Source organism: Halichoeres trimaculatus, unplaced genomic scaffold (genome assembly GCF_033239565.1).
Source record: "Halichoeres trimaculatus isolate MK-OKI-2021-1 unplaced genomic scaffold, fHalTri1.1 fHalTri1_scaffold_23, whole genome shotgun sequence".
Taxonomy (NCBI): Eukaryota; Metazoa; Chordata; class Actinopteri; order Labriformes; family Labridae; genus Halichoeres; species Halichoeres trimaculatus.
This window is the reverse complement of record NW_027437201.1, coordinates 23,085,878-23,105,755: the sequence shown is the minus strand read 5'-3', so window position 1 is coordinate 23,105,755 and position 19,878 is coordinate 23,085,878. Positions and strand designations below refer to the sequence as shown.

The 19,878-nt window shown below is 38.0% G+C and overlaps 1 protein-coding gene across 16 annotated transcripts in view; it reads right to left on the bottom strand.

Moving 5' to 3' along the window:
* The window catches only part of cacna1g (calcium channel, voltage-dependent, T type, alpha 1G subunit), a 380,213-nt gene that overhangs the window by 46,338 nt on the left and 313,997 nt on the right, over window positions 1–19,878 (bottom strand). For 9 of the 16 annotated variants that reach the window (XM_074662955.1, XM_074662966.1, XM_074662960.1 and 6 more), the window contains 6 exons: window positions 18,987–19,171; window positions 8,770–8,896; window positions 6,437–6,562; window positions 6,247–6,336; window positions 5,089–5,281; window positions 3,612–3,662 (listed from right to left, as the gene is read on the bottom strand). In XM_074662955.1, coding sequence (XP_074519056.1) covers window positions 3,612–3,662; window positions 5,089–5,281; window positions 6,247–6,336; window positions 6,437–6,562; window positions 8,770–8,896; window positions 18,987–19,171 — 772 coding nt within the window. Of the gene's footprint in view, window positions 1–3,611; window positions 3,663–5,067; window positions 5,282–6,246; window positions 6,337–6,436; window positions 6,563–8,769; window positions 8,897–18,986; window positions 19,172–19,878 lie in introns of all 16 variants that reach the window. The other 7 variants (XM_074662958.1, XM_074662959.1, XM_074662965.1 and 4 more) reach the window with 2 other exon arrangements.

The window sequence follows — 19,878 nt, the reverse complement described above, 5'->3', positions numbered from 1 at the left end:
GTATCTTTATGTGTGTGTGCCGCCTTGCAGAGGAGATAATGTAGGCATCAGTTAAAGGATTAGCCAGTGATGTCACCATCATAGGAAAGTGCCTCTGTCAGCTGCCCACACGGAGCGGTCTGTGAGGAGGCGTTTTCTACTGATCCCGAGCAGTTTAACTCTGGACCACGACCAACGCTCGGCTGTGCTGCAGATATGTTGTTAAAGACGCAGCTCGTGTGGATGCTGCATGACTTCAAGTCACTGGAAAGGAAGAAAACATCAACACAACGAAGCGTATCTCTGCTCTTCTGTAATTATTTGAGTGTCAAACTATCAAAGTGCTTGAAACACCGCGCTGTGCTGCATGTCTGCACCAACTAACAGGCGTCCAGGTCCCGGTCTCCCCCTCAGACAGCCGTCCAGACTGAGACGATAGGTGATTTGGGGATGAAAACTCCTCCTGAATATTTTATAACCTGCTCCGAGACCATCTGCTCTCTGACAAACACAATCACACACACAGACACCAGAAAAATCCTGCACTGTCAAGTTTACTTTCTAGGTTTGTCGTCCTCCTTAGCAGACGTAGCAAACACAGAGATGTTTGGAAACAAAGACGTGAATATGCTCCCGTGAAACTTTGAGAAAAAACAGGTACAGGAGCTTTGGAAACAGAATCTTTAACAGACTAGAGTCGTGCTAAGGTATAAGCTAACTGAGCGTCCAATTAGGCCACTAGGGGGCCCCCAAGAGCAATTAACAAAATAAAAATACATTTTTTAGTTGTAATTTCTGCCTGGATGAGTGATGACTTCTATACGTTTGATGATATTTAATACTGACTCTTATTTATTTGTTGCTAGGCGCCGACCTTTTCGTCACTTTGTACGGCTCATTTGTTGGTCGTGGACACCAAACTGGTTTTGTCTTCAGTGATATTTTTTACTATTTTTGCTCCTGTGTTTGTCTGGAGATCCTATGTGTAACCATGGCTGCATTGTTTACATGTAAAATCAGCCTGTAGCTTGACAATGCTAACTGGTGCAAGGCCGGATGTTTACCAAGAGGTAAGTTAAGAAGTGACGAGATTGACCTTTCCTTCCATCCATCATTATTGGGAACGTAAGATCTATCTCCAATAAGATGGACGAGCTAGCCATGCTAACCCAGCAACAGAGGGAATACAAGAAAGCAGAATGATAGCAAACGTTAATTCAGACATCATCCTGTTTGCTCGCAGAAGTAGAGCAGAAATAGAGGAGAATAAAAGCCCCAAATTGGTTGCTACAATTCCCCCATGTGCTGCAGCAGACAGCCATGAGTGACCTTTACGCTCAACAAGAGCCAATTGCTGTTAACAAAGCTGCCGTGGTGTCGGCTAATAAGACTCGCTATCATGACCTTTGTCCACAGGTAACGACTCATTCTCCTGTCTTGTAAAAACTCAGTTCTATTGTGTTTTAATCATTTACCTTCTTCTGATTCTTATCTGAAGCACTCAATAGATTTTTTCTTTGTCCTTTAAATAAATCAGAAAAGATGAATCAGACTCTTCAGAGAGTACGGAGCTGTGGAGGACGCAGTGTGAAAAATAACAATAAAACCTTTCTTTATTCATGTATTCAAAGAGCAGCCTTGACTGGGCCAGAGTTATTCACAGCATCGCTTGTTTTCATCTGCAGCTCCAGGGCCGGTTTCTCTTCAGGAAAGTTTGGTGGCATTTATTTTCTTTGTTTTTTGCTTCGGTTTTACTCTCTGGCTGTTTTTTCGAAGTGTGTACTACATAGTACTGCTTTTTCGTGTAGTCGATAGTCTGACTGTTCAGTTCTTGTGGCAGATTTTGGCATTTTAGTTGTTTTGTGAATCATATCATAGAAAAATCGTCATATTTGATTTTTAATCCTACACCTTAAGTTATATGGTGTGTTTAAAATAAAATGGAAGGGACTGACTTTTTATTTCTAGAGCTGATAGAAAAACACGTCCAGACAATCAACGTATGGTTAAAAAAAGTGAGTATCGCTTCATATTGAGCAGTTTGTAAAGAAGCTAAGGCTACGGCTGGGTTTTTACTTCAGAAATAAGTCTTGTTTTTCTGTGCAAAAAAAAGCGTCTTGTTGCTGCTACTTTCTTGCCGCTGGTTGATTATGGTGATGTTTTATATCCGCATGTGTCTTCTCAGTGCCTTAAATCGTTGGATGTTGTGTATCATGGAGCTTTAAGGTTTATAACAAATCTTAAGGCTCTAACTCACCATTATACTCTGTATGAGCGAGTTGGATGGTCCTCGTTGAGACTGAACCATTGGCACATCCTGATTTATAAGACTATACTTGGACTACTGCTGTCATACTTGAATAACTACATTCAAGTAAGAACTTCTGGGTGTTACAGCCTTCGTTCTGTGACTCAGTCACAAAATCTGCTTCTACTCTCTGTACCCAAAGTTTGTCTTGAAATGGGTAAAAGAAGTTTCCAATCTGCTTCAAAAAAAACCTGTGCCTTGGAGAGCTGGTCTCTTTAAATCTTTTTAAATTCAGATTAAAGGCTTTAGAGGAGGATGAAGCAGGTTGTCGATGCTTTGACTGACAAACTTGCTGCTCTGTGACTTTGAATTAACTGTTTGAAATGTCTGTATCTATATCTGTGTCTGTTTTATGTTTGCAACCTTGTAATTGTGCTGCTGCCTGTCTTGGCCAGGACACTCTTGCAAATGAGATTTTCGATCTCACTGAGGCTCTCCTGGTTAAATAAAGTTTCATTCGTTACAGGTGCTTCTTTTCCATCACTTCACTTCTATCTCAGACCGTCTCACGTTAGCGTTGTTGTATTGTAGTTGTAATGTCCACTAATTCCAGTAGATGGCAGTAATTCACCTAAACCTGCCAGACAAATGGGGTTTGCACCATACATTGTGGGAAACAGAACGGTAGACTGGTCTGATGCATACTTAGAAATATTTCCCAGGTCAGACACCTGGGAATTTTTGGCATACTGCAGATTTCGCAAGTTTCGCAAGTTTTCGCATACTGCCTACTACTTCGTACCTCATTGCTTAAAGAAACACCTCAACCTAAACTGGTTAGACTGATGCAGAGCTGATTGACTTGCCTTGAATCTTTTGTCTTCCTACGAGTGCAACCAGGAAGATGACGTGTCTGTTTTACCGTTCATTGTGACGTTAATCTCCCAACAAATACAAAATCCGATGACCTTCAAAAGGAGATTATCACAGGTGACCCTCACTGGTATCTGTATCTAAATGCCTCCTGATTGGCTACAGAGGCTCTACCTTGTCGAACCGTGTTCGCTCCCTGGTACCTGCCGACCTGACCTGACCTGACCTGACTCTTCTTCTTTGGTGGCGGTGAAGCGGCAGTGCGGTGTTGCTGACAGTGGATGGATTGCAGACAGTGCAAAGAGAGCTGTGGAAGACAAAGCCACGACAGGGTGAACAGGAAACAGCATGTCCAGAGAACGGAGAGCTGATGGGAGAGAGGCAGGGGGCGGGAACGCGGGATGGGGCCCTACCTCCCGTGATCACTGAACTCAGAACCCTAGCCCCCCCATGGGGAGTCGTGGTCGGAGGTGGTTAAAGGGACACAAAGAACATGCTGGAAACTCTGTACCTTTCAAAGTGCCTTCAGAAAGGGCCCAACTCACCCCGGGAACCAATAAATCTAGAGGAATGAGACTGAGTTAGTCGGAGAGAAGCTTCAGACAGAAAGGAAGGAAGGATGGCAGCTAGTCAGAAACGTCAGAGAGTCAAAGAGAGAGAAAGAGGGAAAGAGGGATGGAGTAAGGCTAGAAGGAAGCGATGAAAGATTAAGCTGGTTTGCCTCCCTGCGTTTGTCTTTCCAGTGATTCTGAGTCCAGTTCGTGATAATCCAGACGCTTCGGCGTTTTAAACCTCACAGACTACTTTCTAAAACCCAACATCTACTTTCTTCTCACCCTAAGCTGGAAGTGAAAAAAAAAGCTTCCTGGCCAAAAGAGCAGAACCAAAACGTTCCCCCAAAAAATATAAAAACAAGAGAAACTTTGAGATGTGGAAGTTTTTGTGTGGACTTCTTCATGTGTTAAATGTGCACAGAGCTGGGAGTGTCTTGGTCTTGGAACGTGGCCCCTGAAAAAGGAAAATCAGTTTCCATCTGTATTTCTCAAGAAACGGACGGAAACATTCAAATCTTCAAATAAAGCGATCATCGTATAAAGACGGCCACAAGGAGATTTATCTCAGCGCTAAGAAACCAACGGTGTCCACTGCTCCTTGTTTCCAGACAAAAAGGAAGAACCTCAGATTGAGTGGGTGAAAAAGTTAACCCACGAGATTTGCAAACGTCTGAAGCTAGCAGGAGCTAGCGTGTTTTTGTTTAAGGAGGCAGTGGAAAGAATAAAACAAACAAAGCAGTTCGTCAACAACTCCTATACAGCCGTAGGGGAGGGGGGACAGGCCGGGAGTCAGCTGACTCCCACAAGCGGTCTCAGGTCTAAGCTAAGGGGGCTCTTCCAGCTTTTAGTGGACCCCTGCCCCTGCGGCTGTAACTAAACCACATGCAGAAGAGGGGAAGGGAGGGGGGTCGTCTCGTTTTGGTTCAGGGCTAATCACAGATCAACGACTCCCCCTCCCTCGAGCTCTACGTCCACCACCATGCACGCCCCGTCCGTCAGCACTCACTGCTCATGCTCAAAGGGGGCCAACCCAAGCACGGCGTCTAAGGTAGACCAGGCAAGGTAAGGGGAGAGGAAGAGGAGGGGCTAACAGCAGCAGTCAGCTGTCCTCTCTCTGCAAACCAACCGACCACGGAGGCCTTTCTCAACGCCGGCGTGAGAGCGGCGTTGGAAGAGCCTCCGGGTAGTTTGCAGAGCCAGGATGGGTGGCCGCTGGGCTGCAGCGAGAACTCGCCTACAGGAAGGATAATCGACGGAAAGGGAGGGTTCTACCGCAGACTAGCAAACGTATCCGAACTAGCTCGCTAACTGCGTTTCTCTGGATTCGGCCAAACCAAATCAAAAACAGCAAAAGCAAAAAAGGCTCAGGCTCAAATCAAGCAGGACTCAGAAAGATGTGGAAAGACTACCGACCAGCCAGCTCCTTCTCCTTACTCCTTCTCTTTTTCTCCATGCGTTTCAGTCTCTTCTCCTCCCTGCGCTTGGCCTCCTCCGCCTCCTGGTGGCGCCGACACTTGTGGAAGTTCTCCACCACGACGCCGACGAACATGTTGAGGACGAAGAAGGCTACGATCAGCAGGAAGGAGATGAAGTAGAGGAGCATCCAGGGGTTGTAGTTCATGACTGGCTGCAGACACAGGACACAGAGGAGCAGGAGTTTTAGCAAACGCAAAAATCTTCTTCATGTGAGTTTTTATCTCAAACTGAAAAATAACACGGGTCAGATTTCAGTCATGTTTGCAACCTTGTTTTTCTTTCTTTCTTTTTTTTTTAATTAAGGAACCCTCCAAATTGTATTTTTGTCAAATTTTTACATTTTTTAATTTTTCTATTTTTTTTTTTATTAATTTTTTGAGATTCCTAAATTTGTTACAGTTTTTTTTTTAAATATTTTTATAAGAAACATTTACAATTTTTTTTTTAATTTTTGCTTTTCTCATTCTAGTTCTTTATAGATGTATTTCTTTTTCTTTTTTTCATTTTATTTTTAACTTTATTCTTTATTTCTCAGTAAATTTTTGAAATTCCAAAATTTGTTGCATTTTTTAAAAACATTTCATATAAAACTTTTGCAAATTTATATTTTTTTTGAATAAAAATTTGCCTTTTTACTCTAATTCTTTTTAGATGTATGTTTTGCTTTTATTTTCATTTTTATTTTTAACTGTGTTTTTAATTTTTGTGTAGATTTTGTTAATTTTTTAAATTCTAAAATTTGTTGCAGTTTTTTAAAATACTTTCTTTTGAAAATTTTGCAAATTTATGATTATTTTTTATAATTTTGCTTTTTTGATTCCATTTCTTTAAGAATGGATTTTTTTTAATTTTCCCTTTTATTAACTTCTGTGGGTTTTTTTTTAAATTTCAACATTCCTGAAAATTTTGAAAATTATTTTAAAATGGAAAAACTAAGACGTTACATGTACAATTACATAAATTCAAAAGCAATTTTAACTGTCTATAGAATTTAATACACCCTTTGCCTTTATTGTGCAGATGAAGTAGATTTAGTGACTTTAATCCAGGTGAGCTGAGGAAAAATGGCTCCTATAACAGTAAAAGTTGCTTCAGCTCATGACAGAGTGTGTTTACCTGTTGGTCGACTCCTACAGCGTCCAGGCCGTCGTACATGATGTCCACCCAGCCGTCTTTAGACGCCAGAACAAACAAAGACATCAACGCCTGGGACAAGAGGAAAGAGTTACTGAGTTACAGTTACACACTGAAGAAATAAAGATTAAAAAAATGATCTGATAAGAAACTTTGGTGTCTGAGGAATCACCTGTCCCAGGTTGTCGAAGTTGTATTTGTGTCTGACCCATTTGTTGTTGTTCTGGATGCAGTCGGACTTGTTGGTGATGTTCCTCACGTCTTCCCCTTGACAAACGAAGAACTTTCCTTTGAAGAGCTGCAGAAAAAAACACAATGATTATTTTACAGTAATCCTCGTGAGGCGGCTCATCCTCAAACAAATCCCTGCCATGTTTGCCAAAGACACCTGAGGGAGGAAAATGTGTCTGTCTGCACTGAAACTGAAGTTTTCTCAGAAACTTCTCCTTAATCTTTGTTTTGAGGTCAAATTAACAAAAACACAGAAAAAAACTGTCCTGAAGTTTCTTATTTCTGTGCCCAGACTCTCTCCTGCTGGGCAGCATTTTCCCGCATTGAGACAAAGAGAGAAAGACTCTTTAATTGATAATAGCCTGGAGGCTTCAGCAGCAGATCTGCTTTCCTTTCAGCTGCAGTGAGACCAGTTAGAAGTTAACAACTGCAGCTCGAGTCCAGCTCCTGAGCTGAATAATAAGTGAGTGGTAGCGCTGCTGCTCATCCAGGGATCAGTCTCCTTCACGGGGCGGAGGGAGGGAGGGGATGCAGGGGAACGCTGCTGCAGAGAGTCCAGAGTTTGGATAGAAACAGGTTTCTCAATGTTTGAGCTTTCATTTCCCCACAGCTTCACAAATATTTATACACAGATACTTGTGTTTTAGACTCTGTTAAATACATGTTTGTGATTTTCCTTTTTTACACTTATTCAATCCATCCCACCCTCCCTGCACAGGAGACAGGATTTGAGGAACATGCGGCATTTTAACTTTTATAACAGTGATCATTAACGCATGTGTCCACACTATTAAAGCAACTAAAAACACCAACGACAAAGTGTCTCTACCACCCCTAGTGGTTGACTGTGGTACAGGTGATAGAAGCCTGACTCAAAACGGCTAAAAAATGCCTTCAGCTTTGTAATGGAATAAAAAAATATATGAATAATAAACATCAAATATTAATGCTATGCCAAAATTTGATTTCTATTCTATTTTAATATAATGGTCTGGCCCTCAAGGAGACTATCCAGAAAAATTCTGGCCTTCTGACGAATAAAGTTGGTGACCCCTGTCCTATAGCCTGCCGTAAAGTTTTCTTTTTTCTTTAAATCAGGTTGACTTGTGATTATGTGTATAATTTAATTACTTAATTCAATTTAATTTAATTTAATTTAATTTAATTTAAATTAATATTTTTATTTAATTTAATTTAGTTTTATTATATTTTTTATTAAATTAAATTAAATTTAATTAAATTAAATTTAACTTTATTTTATTTTATTTTTTAATCATTTTATTTGATTATTTAATTTTATTCAATTATTTAATTTAATTCAATTTTATTTGATAATACAATTTAATTGATTTATTTTTTCCTTTATCTGTTTTTTTTTACATTAAGTATATTTATTAAGTCTCACATGAAAATTTGCAAGTGCAATTGTTACTATAATGCATATTCGAAATCTCTATAAAAAATAAAAAGAATAAAATTAAAATAATAAAGAAATAATATCAAATTAAAATGAATAAAAATAAATAAATAAAACTATCAACACAGGTAAAAATTTATAAAGAAATAAAATAAAAATAATGTGAAATTAAAAAAAAAATCAATAAATAAGTAAATCAATAAAGTTTCTGCGTAGAAGAGGTAAATCGTTTTGGCTGATGCTATCTATACTCAACAAATATTTAGCTGTATGCAAAAAAAGACAATGTGAATCTCCAAAACAGCCTTTATGAAAAAAAAAAAGCTATGCAAAGAGATTCATGACAACTTTTTATTTCCTTACTTCTTTCCATACACCAGAAACAACTTCCCCCTGAACAAGTCTGAGCAAAGCGACCTGCTGCACAGGTTTCAGTTTGTAGCCCTGTGGTTTGCATATTAAGACCATGGTTGTCTTTGTGCTGTCTTCATCCCTCACTGACAGATGAGCGTGTTGCAGTGACTCCCGTGGCGTTCTTTTAATGATATGCAGCTTCTCTTCAGCGCCTCGAGGTATGCTGACCGTCATTAACCCTAAATGACATTGTTTTACTCCGACAGATGGTTTATAGACATTGACATGCATGGAGAAGAGACAGGAGCCTGGAATGTGCCAAGGCCACAGAGCTGTTTGGTCCTTGGGCAGGGAGCCATGTAATCTTCACGGAGACGAGGTAAGAATACGTGAGCGAGGAAACACATGGTGCATGGATGGATGTCTTTGTTTCTGCTACGTGTGCATCACACATGAAGGTGGAAAACTGTTCGACTGGCTGTTAAAACCCTCGTTCTCCTCACCTGCACTCCCAGGATGCCAAAGATGATGAAGAAGGCGCAGCAGATGACCACGATGTTACCGATGGGCTTCAGGGACGACATCAGGGTCTCCACCACCAGCTTCAAGCCGGGCGCTCTGCTGATCACGCTGGAACAAAACATACAGGACGTTAGAGTGTGTTGGAGTGTGTTGGAGTGTGTGTGCTCCCAATCCTTCGGTCACTTTCAGCACAGCTCAGACCAGATGGAGCAGGAACGCCTGCAGCGCTCCATCCCACCACCCCAACACACCCTCAGGCCTTACACACACACTGACAGCACACACACACTTTGAGTTTCACCAGAGCTCTTCGTCATTTTCACACTTTGCAGAGGACTTTGTCAAATGGCTCAACTGATCTTCTCTCGCTGCAGCTTTTCTCTTAAAATCTGCAGTTTCTCATCGCACCAACCTTCTTTTCCTGCTTCCTTTTATTTCTGCAGTCAAGTAAACAGACACATCTAATCAAGCCAATGAAGTGATGAGGAGGTTTAATTAGTGCCAGCATGGAACTGCACTGCAGCGAGCTTCCCCGTCAGGGTAAAACACACACACACACACACACATACACACACTCAGGACATAAACCTTACCAATTTGCTCACACACTCACTGCAGATGCACACTGATAAAACACACACACTTCAGTCAGGGATCTCTACAAACGCCGTGATGGATAAGACGATAGATGAAAAGGCTTGGGACATTGCAGCACAGTCAAACAGCCTGTGGAGGTGATAATCTGCCCTGTCTCTGTCCATTATCACTGTCCACGCTGCATGTTTTCTCCCGAAGAGACAGCAGAGTGAAGGAAGAGTCGATAGCACATTAAGAAAAGACATGAGATAATAAAAGGCCAGGACCGAGCAGGGCCACCAATCAATATCTCTGATCGGAGGAAAACAAGCTGGCAGCTACACCTCATTACCCCTCAGCTCCAGCTCCTCCTGACAGTCAGCTGTGGGTGAAACTGTGACTATGACACTTCTTTATATCTAAATAAAATACATTAATCAAAATAAAAAATAAACTGAATAAAAATTAAATCAATGATGAAATGAAATAAAATACAAAGTTATAAGTAAGAAAATAAATAAATGGATTTAAAAAAATTAATGAATAAGTAAGTAATGAAATAAATGAATTGATAAATGAATAAATAAATAAATAAATAAATAAATAGTGAAATACAATCCAAATAAATACCAGAATAAATGACTCAATACATAGAAATAATGAAAAATAATTTAAAAATAGAAATATAAGACATAAATTAAATTAATGAAAAAATGATAAATGTAATTAAACACAATTAATAAATAATGATGAAATAAATGAATTTAAAAAATAAATGACTAAATAAATAAATAATTGAATAAAATCAATAAATAAAATATAAACAAATAAATAAGTAAATAAATCAATAGTTAAATACAATACCAAATAAATAAAAGAATAAATGAAAAAAAAGTGTATAAATATAAAAAAAAATTAAGAAATAATTAAAAAAAACAAATTTAATATTAAATAAATCAATGATACAATGAAATTATACAGAAATGTATAAATAAATAGATAAATGTTTTAAAAACTAAATGAATAAGTAAGTAATGAAATAAATGAATTGATGAATAAATAAATACATGGTGAAATACAATACAAATTAATACAAGAATAAATGACTTAATAAATATAAATAATGACAAATAAATTAAAAATAAAAATTTAAAAGATCAATTCAATTAATGAAAAATAAATTATGAATCTAATTAAATACAATAAATGAATAAGCGATTAAATAAATGAATTAAAAAAATTAAAATTTATAAAAAATTATATAAAATATGGATAAATCAATCAATCAATAAATCAATAAATAAATAAATTCAATACAAACTAGTAAAGGAATAAATCAATAAAAAAATAAATGTATAGAAATAATAACTATTAATTAAAAAAATATAAAAAAGATTGATTTAATTTGAAATAAACTATTGTTACAATAAAATAATATACAAATAATTAAATAAATGATGAAATTAAATAAAAAATATTAATAAATAAATAAATAGAAATAATAAAAAATAAAGATTAAAAAAAAATATTTTAAGGATAAACTTAATAAAAAAGAAATTAATGATTCAATGTAATGAAATACAAATAAATTAATTAATGAATACATAAATATGTGTTGCTCCTTCTTGATTCTAGTTAAAAGCACCACTGCTGACCCACAGAGGGCAGTGTTGCTGCAGCCCTTCATCTCCAGCTGTCTCCTGTTCAGATCAATGCTAGCGTTTGCATTCATACTCAGAAAACTCCCTCAGACCCTTCAGTCAGACTTTCATGACTCAACCTTCAGGAGCTCACCTTTCTGTTTCTGAGCTAATTCCTCTGACAAGTGTTTCACTGGTGCTGTGTTTGGAGGTAATTTCCCTGAGCTGCTTGTTTAATGTTTCTTCCTGAGACGTAATGTCAGAGGAGAGCCGTTTAAAAAGCCACATGCTGAGTAAATTGCTGAGTTTACAGACTCCACAGACAGGAATCATTTACAGCAGCTCAGTTCCACATTTGACACATTACTTAAAACACGAATCGGTTTCCACACGTTTCTGTCTGATAAGCATAAAATAAAAGAAGTGTGCCTCTCCGAAGCTGAAGCTTGTAGTGATGGAGAACAGAGGTGCTGGGAAATCCTGCTGAATGACACAGGAGACCTCTTCATACCTGGCTCTTAAACATGGTGCCGTCCAATAACATCTGACGTTTGATATCGACAGCTGGGGATAACACGCTCTTCCTGCTCACATCCTCTGCTCCTGTGCTTCTGTTATGTTCAGAACTAATAAGCGTCAACACAAACACAGATATTGATTTGCATGAATTAACTGGAGCGTTCACAGTAACCACTCAGACTCAACAATAGAGGCCGGCACTAATGGCTGTTTACAGATTGCCTCGCAGCCTTTAACAGTGTTTAATTCATTTATCCACATTCATCAAAACAACACAGAGTGCTGAGCCCTGAGGGTTCTTTAATGATAAACTTTAATGATCAACAGAGGCTGCTACAGGGGTTTTTAACACACTGATGCATGTTGAAGAGCAATGCAACAGGCACAAATACTGTGGCTAAAAACTGCAGGTACCAGCTAACTGAATCGAATCTGTTCAAGTCATCGATTACATTTTATGTATATATATATATATATAACCTGCGAACTACTAACCCTTCATTTATTAACTTTCAAATGTATGTGCATACATTTCTATTTAATTTGTAAATATCAACTATGAATAAATTGATGTATTTCTTTATCTATCTTGTTCTTTTTTTTTCTTTAATTTATATTTTTAATTCTCTCTCTTGATGAATTTATTTATTTCTGTATTTTTTTAATTTAATCAATTTTTAATATTAATTTATAGAATTCTGTTGTTTCTGGATTGGCAAAATATGTTAATGAATGTAACTTTTGGCCAACATTTTTTTTTATTTACTTTATTATTTATTTATTTATTTTTTATTTATCTATTTTATAAATGTATTAATGTATCTATTTTTAAATTTATTTTTGTTTTCACTTTTTATATTGTATCTTTTATTTATCTGTTTTTTATTAATGTGTTCACTTTTATTCATCAATTTTCACTTTAACATTCTCTCTTATTTTTTATTTATTTATGTACTTATTTTTTGTTTTATTTTTTATATTTTTTACTTCTTTTATTTATGTTTCAATTATTAATGTATTTATTATATTTATCAATTTTTACTTTAACATTTTCTCTTATTTTTTATTTATTTATGTACTTTTTTTGTTTTATTTTTTACTTCTTTTATTTATGTTTTAATTATTAATGTATTTATTATATTTATTAATTTTCACTTTAACATACTACCTTATTTATTCATTTTTTATGTTTTTATTGTTTAGATTATCTCTCTTTTATTTATATTTTTATTTGTTAATGTATCTACTTTTATTCATTCAATTGTCACTTTAACATACTCTCTTATTTTTTATTTATTTATTTATTTCTGTATTTATTTGTTTGTTTGTTTGTTTGTTTATTCAGTCATACATTTATTCATTGTACAGATATAGGGGGGTTAGAAGGGCAAGGGGAACTGTGAAAATGTCCAGGGAAATGTCTTGAAGTGTTTATGTATTAACCAAGTTTTGGACTAAAATACAAATTAAAAAAAAAAAAAAGAAAGAAAATCAATTTCAGTGGTTACTCTGCAGTCTGCCACTTCCTGCTATCACTGCTTCAGGATAAAAAAAATCTTAAAAAAATGCGAAACTGGGTTCTTGTTTTGAAGACTCTGCCTCAGAAAAAAATGTGTCATTTCTTTGAAAAAGAGTCAGAGCAAACTTCTGTTGATCGCTCTCTGCTGCTCGCTGACACCAACAAGATCACAAGTTTTCTGAATGCTGTGCCTCAACTTACTTTTTTCGAACACAACGCAAACTCTGACTTGAGACGGAGGCGATGCCAGCCGAACAGGAAGTAGAGCCAGACTGGATCCTCAAGCTTTAAAGCTATCAGTTCATTCACACACACAAACACACTGATGTATTTCTGCAGGGGGAGCCGCAGCCTTTAGGAAAAGCCAAGTTATCCAAAGTGTACAAGTGACCGACAAGAAACCCTGGAAAAACTGTGCTACGTTAAAGCCAAGTGTGTTTTTATTCTGCGGTGCATTTCACTGAATCTGACAGGAAACGACCGTGAGGGAAAATGATGTTTTATAAAACTTGCATGAACTGTTTGGGCACCGCTGATCTACATTGTTGTCGGTCACAGATCCCTCTGTCACGCTACTTTCCCCGAAACAAGAACGGCTTCATCTGTGCTGGAGGAAATAAATCTCTGTCATGTGTGCAACAAAACCAAAACATGTGTCCACAAACACGGGAACACATGTTGGAGCTGGTGCTGACGGAGTTGCAAAATCGGCCATGTCCTAGAAAGAAGGAGCGGGTTCCTCCATGAAGTCTATCAGCACACGTCCCGGTGTGAGGAAGAGGAGGAGCTGAGTGAAGAAAGAAGCTAGCGCAGGCTTCTCGTAGCTCAGTGTGACCTTGTTTTCTGTGCTTTACAAAGAAACAGGGGGAAGTCCACTGCAGTGAACAACACCTGTGCATGCACCACCCCTCTGCATCGCTCTCAGCCATCAGTGCATCGCTCACATCGCTCACATCTGGGCAGAAACAGGCTCCTGTGCAAACACTGAGTAATTATGAGGAGCAGGAGGAAGAAAAGTAGGTAAACGAGAAGGAGACGGAGGAACACGGAGATAAAGAGAATAAAAAATAAGGAAGGAGCTGCTTTTGTTAATGTTTTTGTTTGTATTCGTCTCAGCTGTCAAATCAAACCACCACGTGCTACATTAGCACAATGCTAATGTGAACTGTGAGCCGTTGAATTCCAGTGTCAGAGAAGCGTCATCCAAACGTCCCGAGGAGTGATACGGGCTGAGCTAATTGGCTGTCAGTGTGACTGTCACAAACACGGCGTGGGGGTGATAAAAACGTAAATACGAGCGCTCAGGACCATAAACAAGCTAACGGACGACAGCAGATGATGACTTCATCACAGAGTGAAGGATGAGCTGGAAGGCGGAGCCGACAGGGACGAACACGCCGCGGATTTATCAATAAAGAAAGTGGACGATCCACACGACCTCCCCAACGCCACGGAGCTGCTCTGCAATGAATTCTGGGAGTGCAGCGGGTCGGTTTAATGAACACGCTGCAGCGAGGAGGTTTCTGGGCTGTGGACTGAATGCTCGATGAGGTGGAGGTGGAGCTGGGTGACATAAAAGTGCCACATGGTGACACAGGGTCTAAACCTCTGGGCCTGCCCTGGAGCCGGCCCTCAGCTGGCTGAGAGCGTGATGGATGACTGCAGAGCCCTGTGTGTGTGTGTGTGTGTGTGTGTGTGTGTGTGTGTGTGTGTGTGTGTGTGTGTTTCCAGTTAAATAAAGCTGATGCATCATTCTGTCTCACACACACATGCCCGGGCTTCCCTGCAGACCATCGTCTCCTGTGCATCCTAATATCATTAATATCTCTAATGAGAGCAAACTCAGACAGACACGTCCCACCTGACGACAGAGTCACCTGCCTGCTGCGCTGAAACACACACACACACACACACACACACACACACACACACACACACACACACACACACACACACACACACACACACACACACACACACGTGTCACAGTATGCCACGTTCTGCTCAGCCAGAGGTGAAACACACCAGCTGATCTGATCATAAAACACCAATTTTAACCATTTTTAAGATTTTTTTAAAGCTACTGTGAGGATTTTTTTTTTAGCTGTGTGAGAAATGAACTGAAACTAACTCTGACGTCACTTTCTGAAAAGCAAACATGGCTGTCAATAAAAAGCGACTATTTTAAACTCATTATTTTATTTAATTTTTTTTTTTTTTTTAACACCTGAAACCTCCAGCAGGGGGGGTAGATGTAAGACCAACGCCTTTATATTCAATATTTTCATCATTTAATTTCTTAGGCACAGCTGATTGTTTTGCTCATATTTTGGACAGAATCAGAAAATACTTCTCTGTCCACCAGGGGCGCCAAAGTCAACGCAAACCAACAGTTCCTCACAGGAGCTTTAACCCTTTGTTGCTATAGTGTATCATACCTGAAACACAAGTTTTCTTATCAACATGATAAACAGTTTCCTAAAAAAAAATGTTAATTTTTGTTTTTTAGTATTCTACCTCCTTGAGCTGCACGGTGGCACAGCGGTTCACCAGTTTGATTCCCAGTTTGTCCAGTGGAGTTTGGACGTTCTCCCCTGCTTCTTCATGCTCATCAGATTAAGGATTATTCTATTCTATTCTATTCTATTCTATTCTATTCTATTCTATTCTATTCTATTCTATTCTATCCTCAGAATGACATCTAAACTGGTAATTATTTTTAAAAATAAGTGTTTTCTACGTTGGAAGAATGCATTTTTAGTAAAAACTGCACAAAAAAGTTGCAGAAACTACTCAATTTATCAAATGTAATAGAAAAATTAGAAAAAAAAAGATTTTGAATTTTTTGGTGGATTTTCTTAAAAGGGTTAATAAACATTTCAGATCCCCAAAAAATAGAATTTTCTGTTTTTATTTTTTTTCTATTTTTTTATTTTATTTTTTATTTTTTTGATGGTTCAGGCTTTACAGAGTGCACTGATGACAAGGACTCAGATTGTCGATCAATTCATAAATAAGCAGAGAACGTGTTTATGTGTCTGGAAGGAAACGACGGAAACTGTTTCAAAGTGTTGTTTAGCATATTAGCATATTAGCATGTCATATATGTAGCTAACAGTAGAATCACAAGTTTAGCATCCCTTCATTCTCATTATAAGCCCAGTTTCTGGCTGACTTAGGCTCCTCCTCCTTTACGCCTGTTCACCAAACTTCACGACTACATCACAAAACGAGTCGACGTCTTCTACAGGAAGCTGATTTTATGAGAAACTGCACTTAAATTATATTAACTGTATATAATTATTCAGTATTTCTGCATTAGTCTGACTGAGTGATTGAGTGAACCAGCAGCATCTCATTAATAGACTTACCGTCCGCAGCGTTTCCCGCTGAGCCTCCCTCTGGAGGTCGACTACCTTTAAAAATGATTTTAGTGAATTGCTTTCTGGTAACTCGACTCCTCCTCAGGGAAAAGACGGCTCAGCTACCGAGAGCAGCCCAGCTCTCTTTTCTCTTTACCAGTTTCTCCTTCACTCACTCTCATCATAAAGTCTTCCTAATCCCATTTCTCCATCTGCCGTTTCGCGTTTCTGTCAAACTGAAGTCTTTCCCCCCCCGTGCTCCTGAGAGTATCTTTACCAAACACGACAATTTTCCAATTTTCTTCTGTAATTGCTGCGTATATTCTAATCTGACTCTAAAACCTTTCCTCCTCGACGTTAATTTGGGTTCAGGCTCGCAGCTTTCTGTGGATTAAGTGAGGGCAAACAGCTCAGCGTGTTGACAACAGAGGATTTCACAGCAGTTACAGGAGAATCAGGTGCTGCTGTCGGGGCCGCAGGTTGTTGGAGCTGCTTAAAGAGTTATTAGAAAGCAGCTTCAGTGACAGCAGACGCTCTGAAGTATGTTTCCCTTTAAGTGATGAACACAGGAGCAGCTTTTATAAAGCTCCTCTCTGAGCACAGGACAGAATAGAGCTATCTCCTCCTCCACGGCTTCATGTGAAGTGATGCTTGAAGCAATGATTGTGAGAAATGATGCAGACGCTCGCTCACAGCTGGATCATTCATCAGCTGGCCTCAACAGCTGGGGATGTTTTGATGGAGTAAACAAATGGAGCAGGTCCCTCACATATGTTTTCATATTTTAGGGGTAATTTTCTTCATTTTTCTATTAACTCAGACATTTTGAAGCAGAAGTAATCAATGACTTCGTCGACAAAAGTGTCAAATAATTACAGTTAATCCAGCGTAGTTTGATCAACACATCAACTCTGCTCATTTTTCAGCATAACAACTTTCATGCACCAAGTGTTTGTACTCTATCAAACGAGATCAAGGGTCTGTCACCTTCATTTTATAAGAGCCATTTTTCCTCAGCTCACCTGGATTAGAGTCATTCAGGAGCCAGAAAATTTACTTTATCTTCACCATAAAGACAATACAGTGTACAGTCTTCTATACATTGTTAAATCTAGTGAATATGTTAAACAGGAAGATTTTTGGATTTATGAAACTGTACTTGTGACGTCTTAGGTCTTTTTTTTTTATTTAAAATAGATGCTTAAAATTTTTCAAAAAAAACCCTTGAAATTTCAAAAATTCGCTAAGTTTTTTTTATTTTATAAATATAAAAGTTGCAAAAACTGAGGTTTCAAAAACTGTTTTTATTTTTAAAAAATAGACTAAAAACAGCAAAAATTTTCATTTTTTTAAAATTGCAAATTCCCCCCCCCAAAAATCAAAATTTTAAAAAAACTAAAAAAACCTGAGATTTCAAAAATGTGCGAAATTTCATGAAAATTATCAATAATTCAAAAAAGAGATTTCAAATATTTGTTTTCATAATGTAAAAAAATTTAAATTAAAAACTCAAAAAAATTTGGAAATTGAAAAAATTGACTAAAATTAAAATAAAAGTTTGCGAAAAGCCCAAAACAAATTTTAGATTTCAAAAATGAGCAAAAATTCAAGAAAAAAAAATGCAATTTAGAAAATGCGTTAATGTATTAAAAAAGAAAAAATCTAAATTAAAATCTCAAAAATTTTGGAAGTTTGAAAAATTTGCTAAATTCTCTCTCTCTCTCTCTCTCTCTCTCTCAAAAAAAAAAGAAAGTTAAAAAAAAGCCAAAAGCAAATTTGAGATTTAAAAAATGTGCAAAAATTCAAAGAAACAAGTGTAATTATTGCAAAAATAATAAAATCATTGAAAGAATACTTCTATTTGATTTTATTTATTTATAATATCCCTAAACTCATCATCTTTTGTTGCTTGCTTCCTGTTTACAGCGAAACAATCTTTAACTTTCACGTCAAAGAAAACATTTTTAAGTCAAAGTGACTAAAAAGAGAAATGATGTTTCATATTTCGTGGGTAAGTTTGGATGGAATTTGTATTCAATTTCAGCGCCCTCCCTGAAAACCGTATTGAATACTGTCAAAGAGTGAAGCAGTGACAGTTTCCCTCCACGCCATGAGCCTTGAGCGTGTGGCTGTGAGCCAAAAGTCGAGCGTTCGGCCACACGCATGGAGACGACAAACACCATCAAGGTTCAACCAAGAGGATCAAGAGGCGAGCGCATACTTTAAAATCCTCTCTGATATCAGACAGGATGTCTCTGCGTCATTTTCTATTTCTCACACACACACACACACACACACACACGCACACAAACACATATTTGGAGATGCAAATACAAACACACTCTCTAAATTGGTGATTTCCGCTTTTTTCCGCTCAAATAAACATAATTGAGCAACTGTGTACATGCTGAAGATATCACCCATGAATGAGCAATAAAATAAATACTTCTGCACACACTCACACACACACACACTCACACACACTCACACACTCACATGGATACATTTTCGAGCTGAGAAAACCCCCCTGGTTTCTACCTCCATCTTCGTGATCATTAATATCTTGGGGATCTGATGCTTACCGTAGCGGCCTCAGCGTCCTCAGCAGCCGCAGCACTCTGAGCATGCCCAGAATCTTGGTCCCGGAGTTGGAGATGAGCGACACGAGGATGTCGATCACAGAGATCATCACCAGCATCCCGTCCAGGATGTTCCAGCTGCTCCTGAGGTAGGCCTTGTCCCCGAAACACCAGCCCAGAGCGACAATCTGGACGGAAGCAGCACAACGTGGATGAATAACTGTGATACTGATACAGAAAGCGTCTAAAATCTGAAACTGCATATTTCTGTTGGTTCATTTTCAGATGTGTTTGTTCTTCATTAGGAGCTGCTGTTTAACATCCTTTGTGCCCAGCTTATTGACTCTGCAGTAATTGTTTATTCGGAGCTCAGAGGAGGAGATCATAAATACTGCAGACTCCCTCTTTTCAGCTAAATATTAAACGGGCCAAACTGCACGTTTACAGAACTGTAAAGACTGAAATAAAGGAGCAATAGAGAGGAAGATGAACAGGGAGGCAGGAGGCCATTCAGACTTTATGACACACAGACAGAGGCTGCACAGACTCCTCTGACTTCAGCAGGAACAATGTGCTTTTTTATGAACGCTCATATAAATTTGGGGGATTTTACTCATTTTACGTTCTGCTGCTCTGCACAGTCACAGGTCAGGATAGTGCATGTTTTACTTTCTACATCAGTCATTGCAAAGTGAAACTATTCACCATGTTTATAGTTTTTCAAACAGTTGAACTGATAAAGTTTAAAGAGTGGGTATTTTACTGTCCTTATTTTAAAGAGTGGGTATTCATATGCTGTAGAAATCTCTGAATCTGTTAATTGATCGAAACACTTTGTTTAAAAGTAGCATGAAGGTTTTTAATTGTTTAAAAATGGATAGAGGAGGAAAGTAGG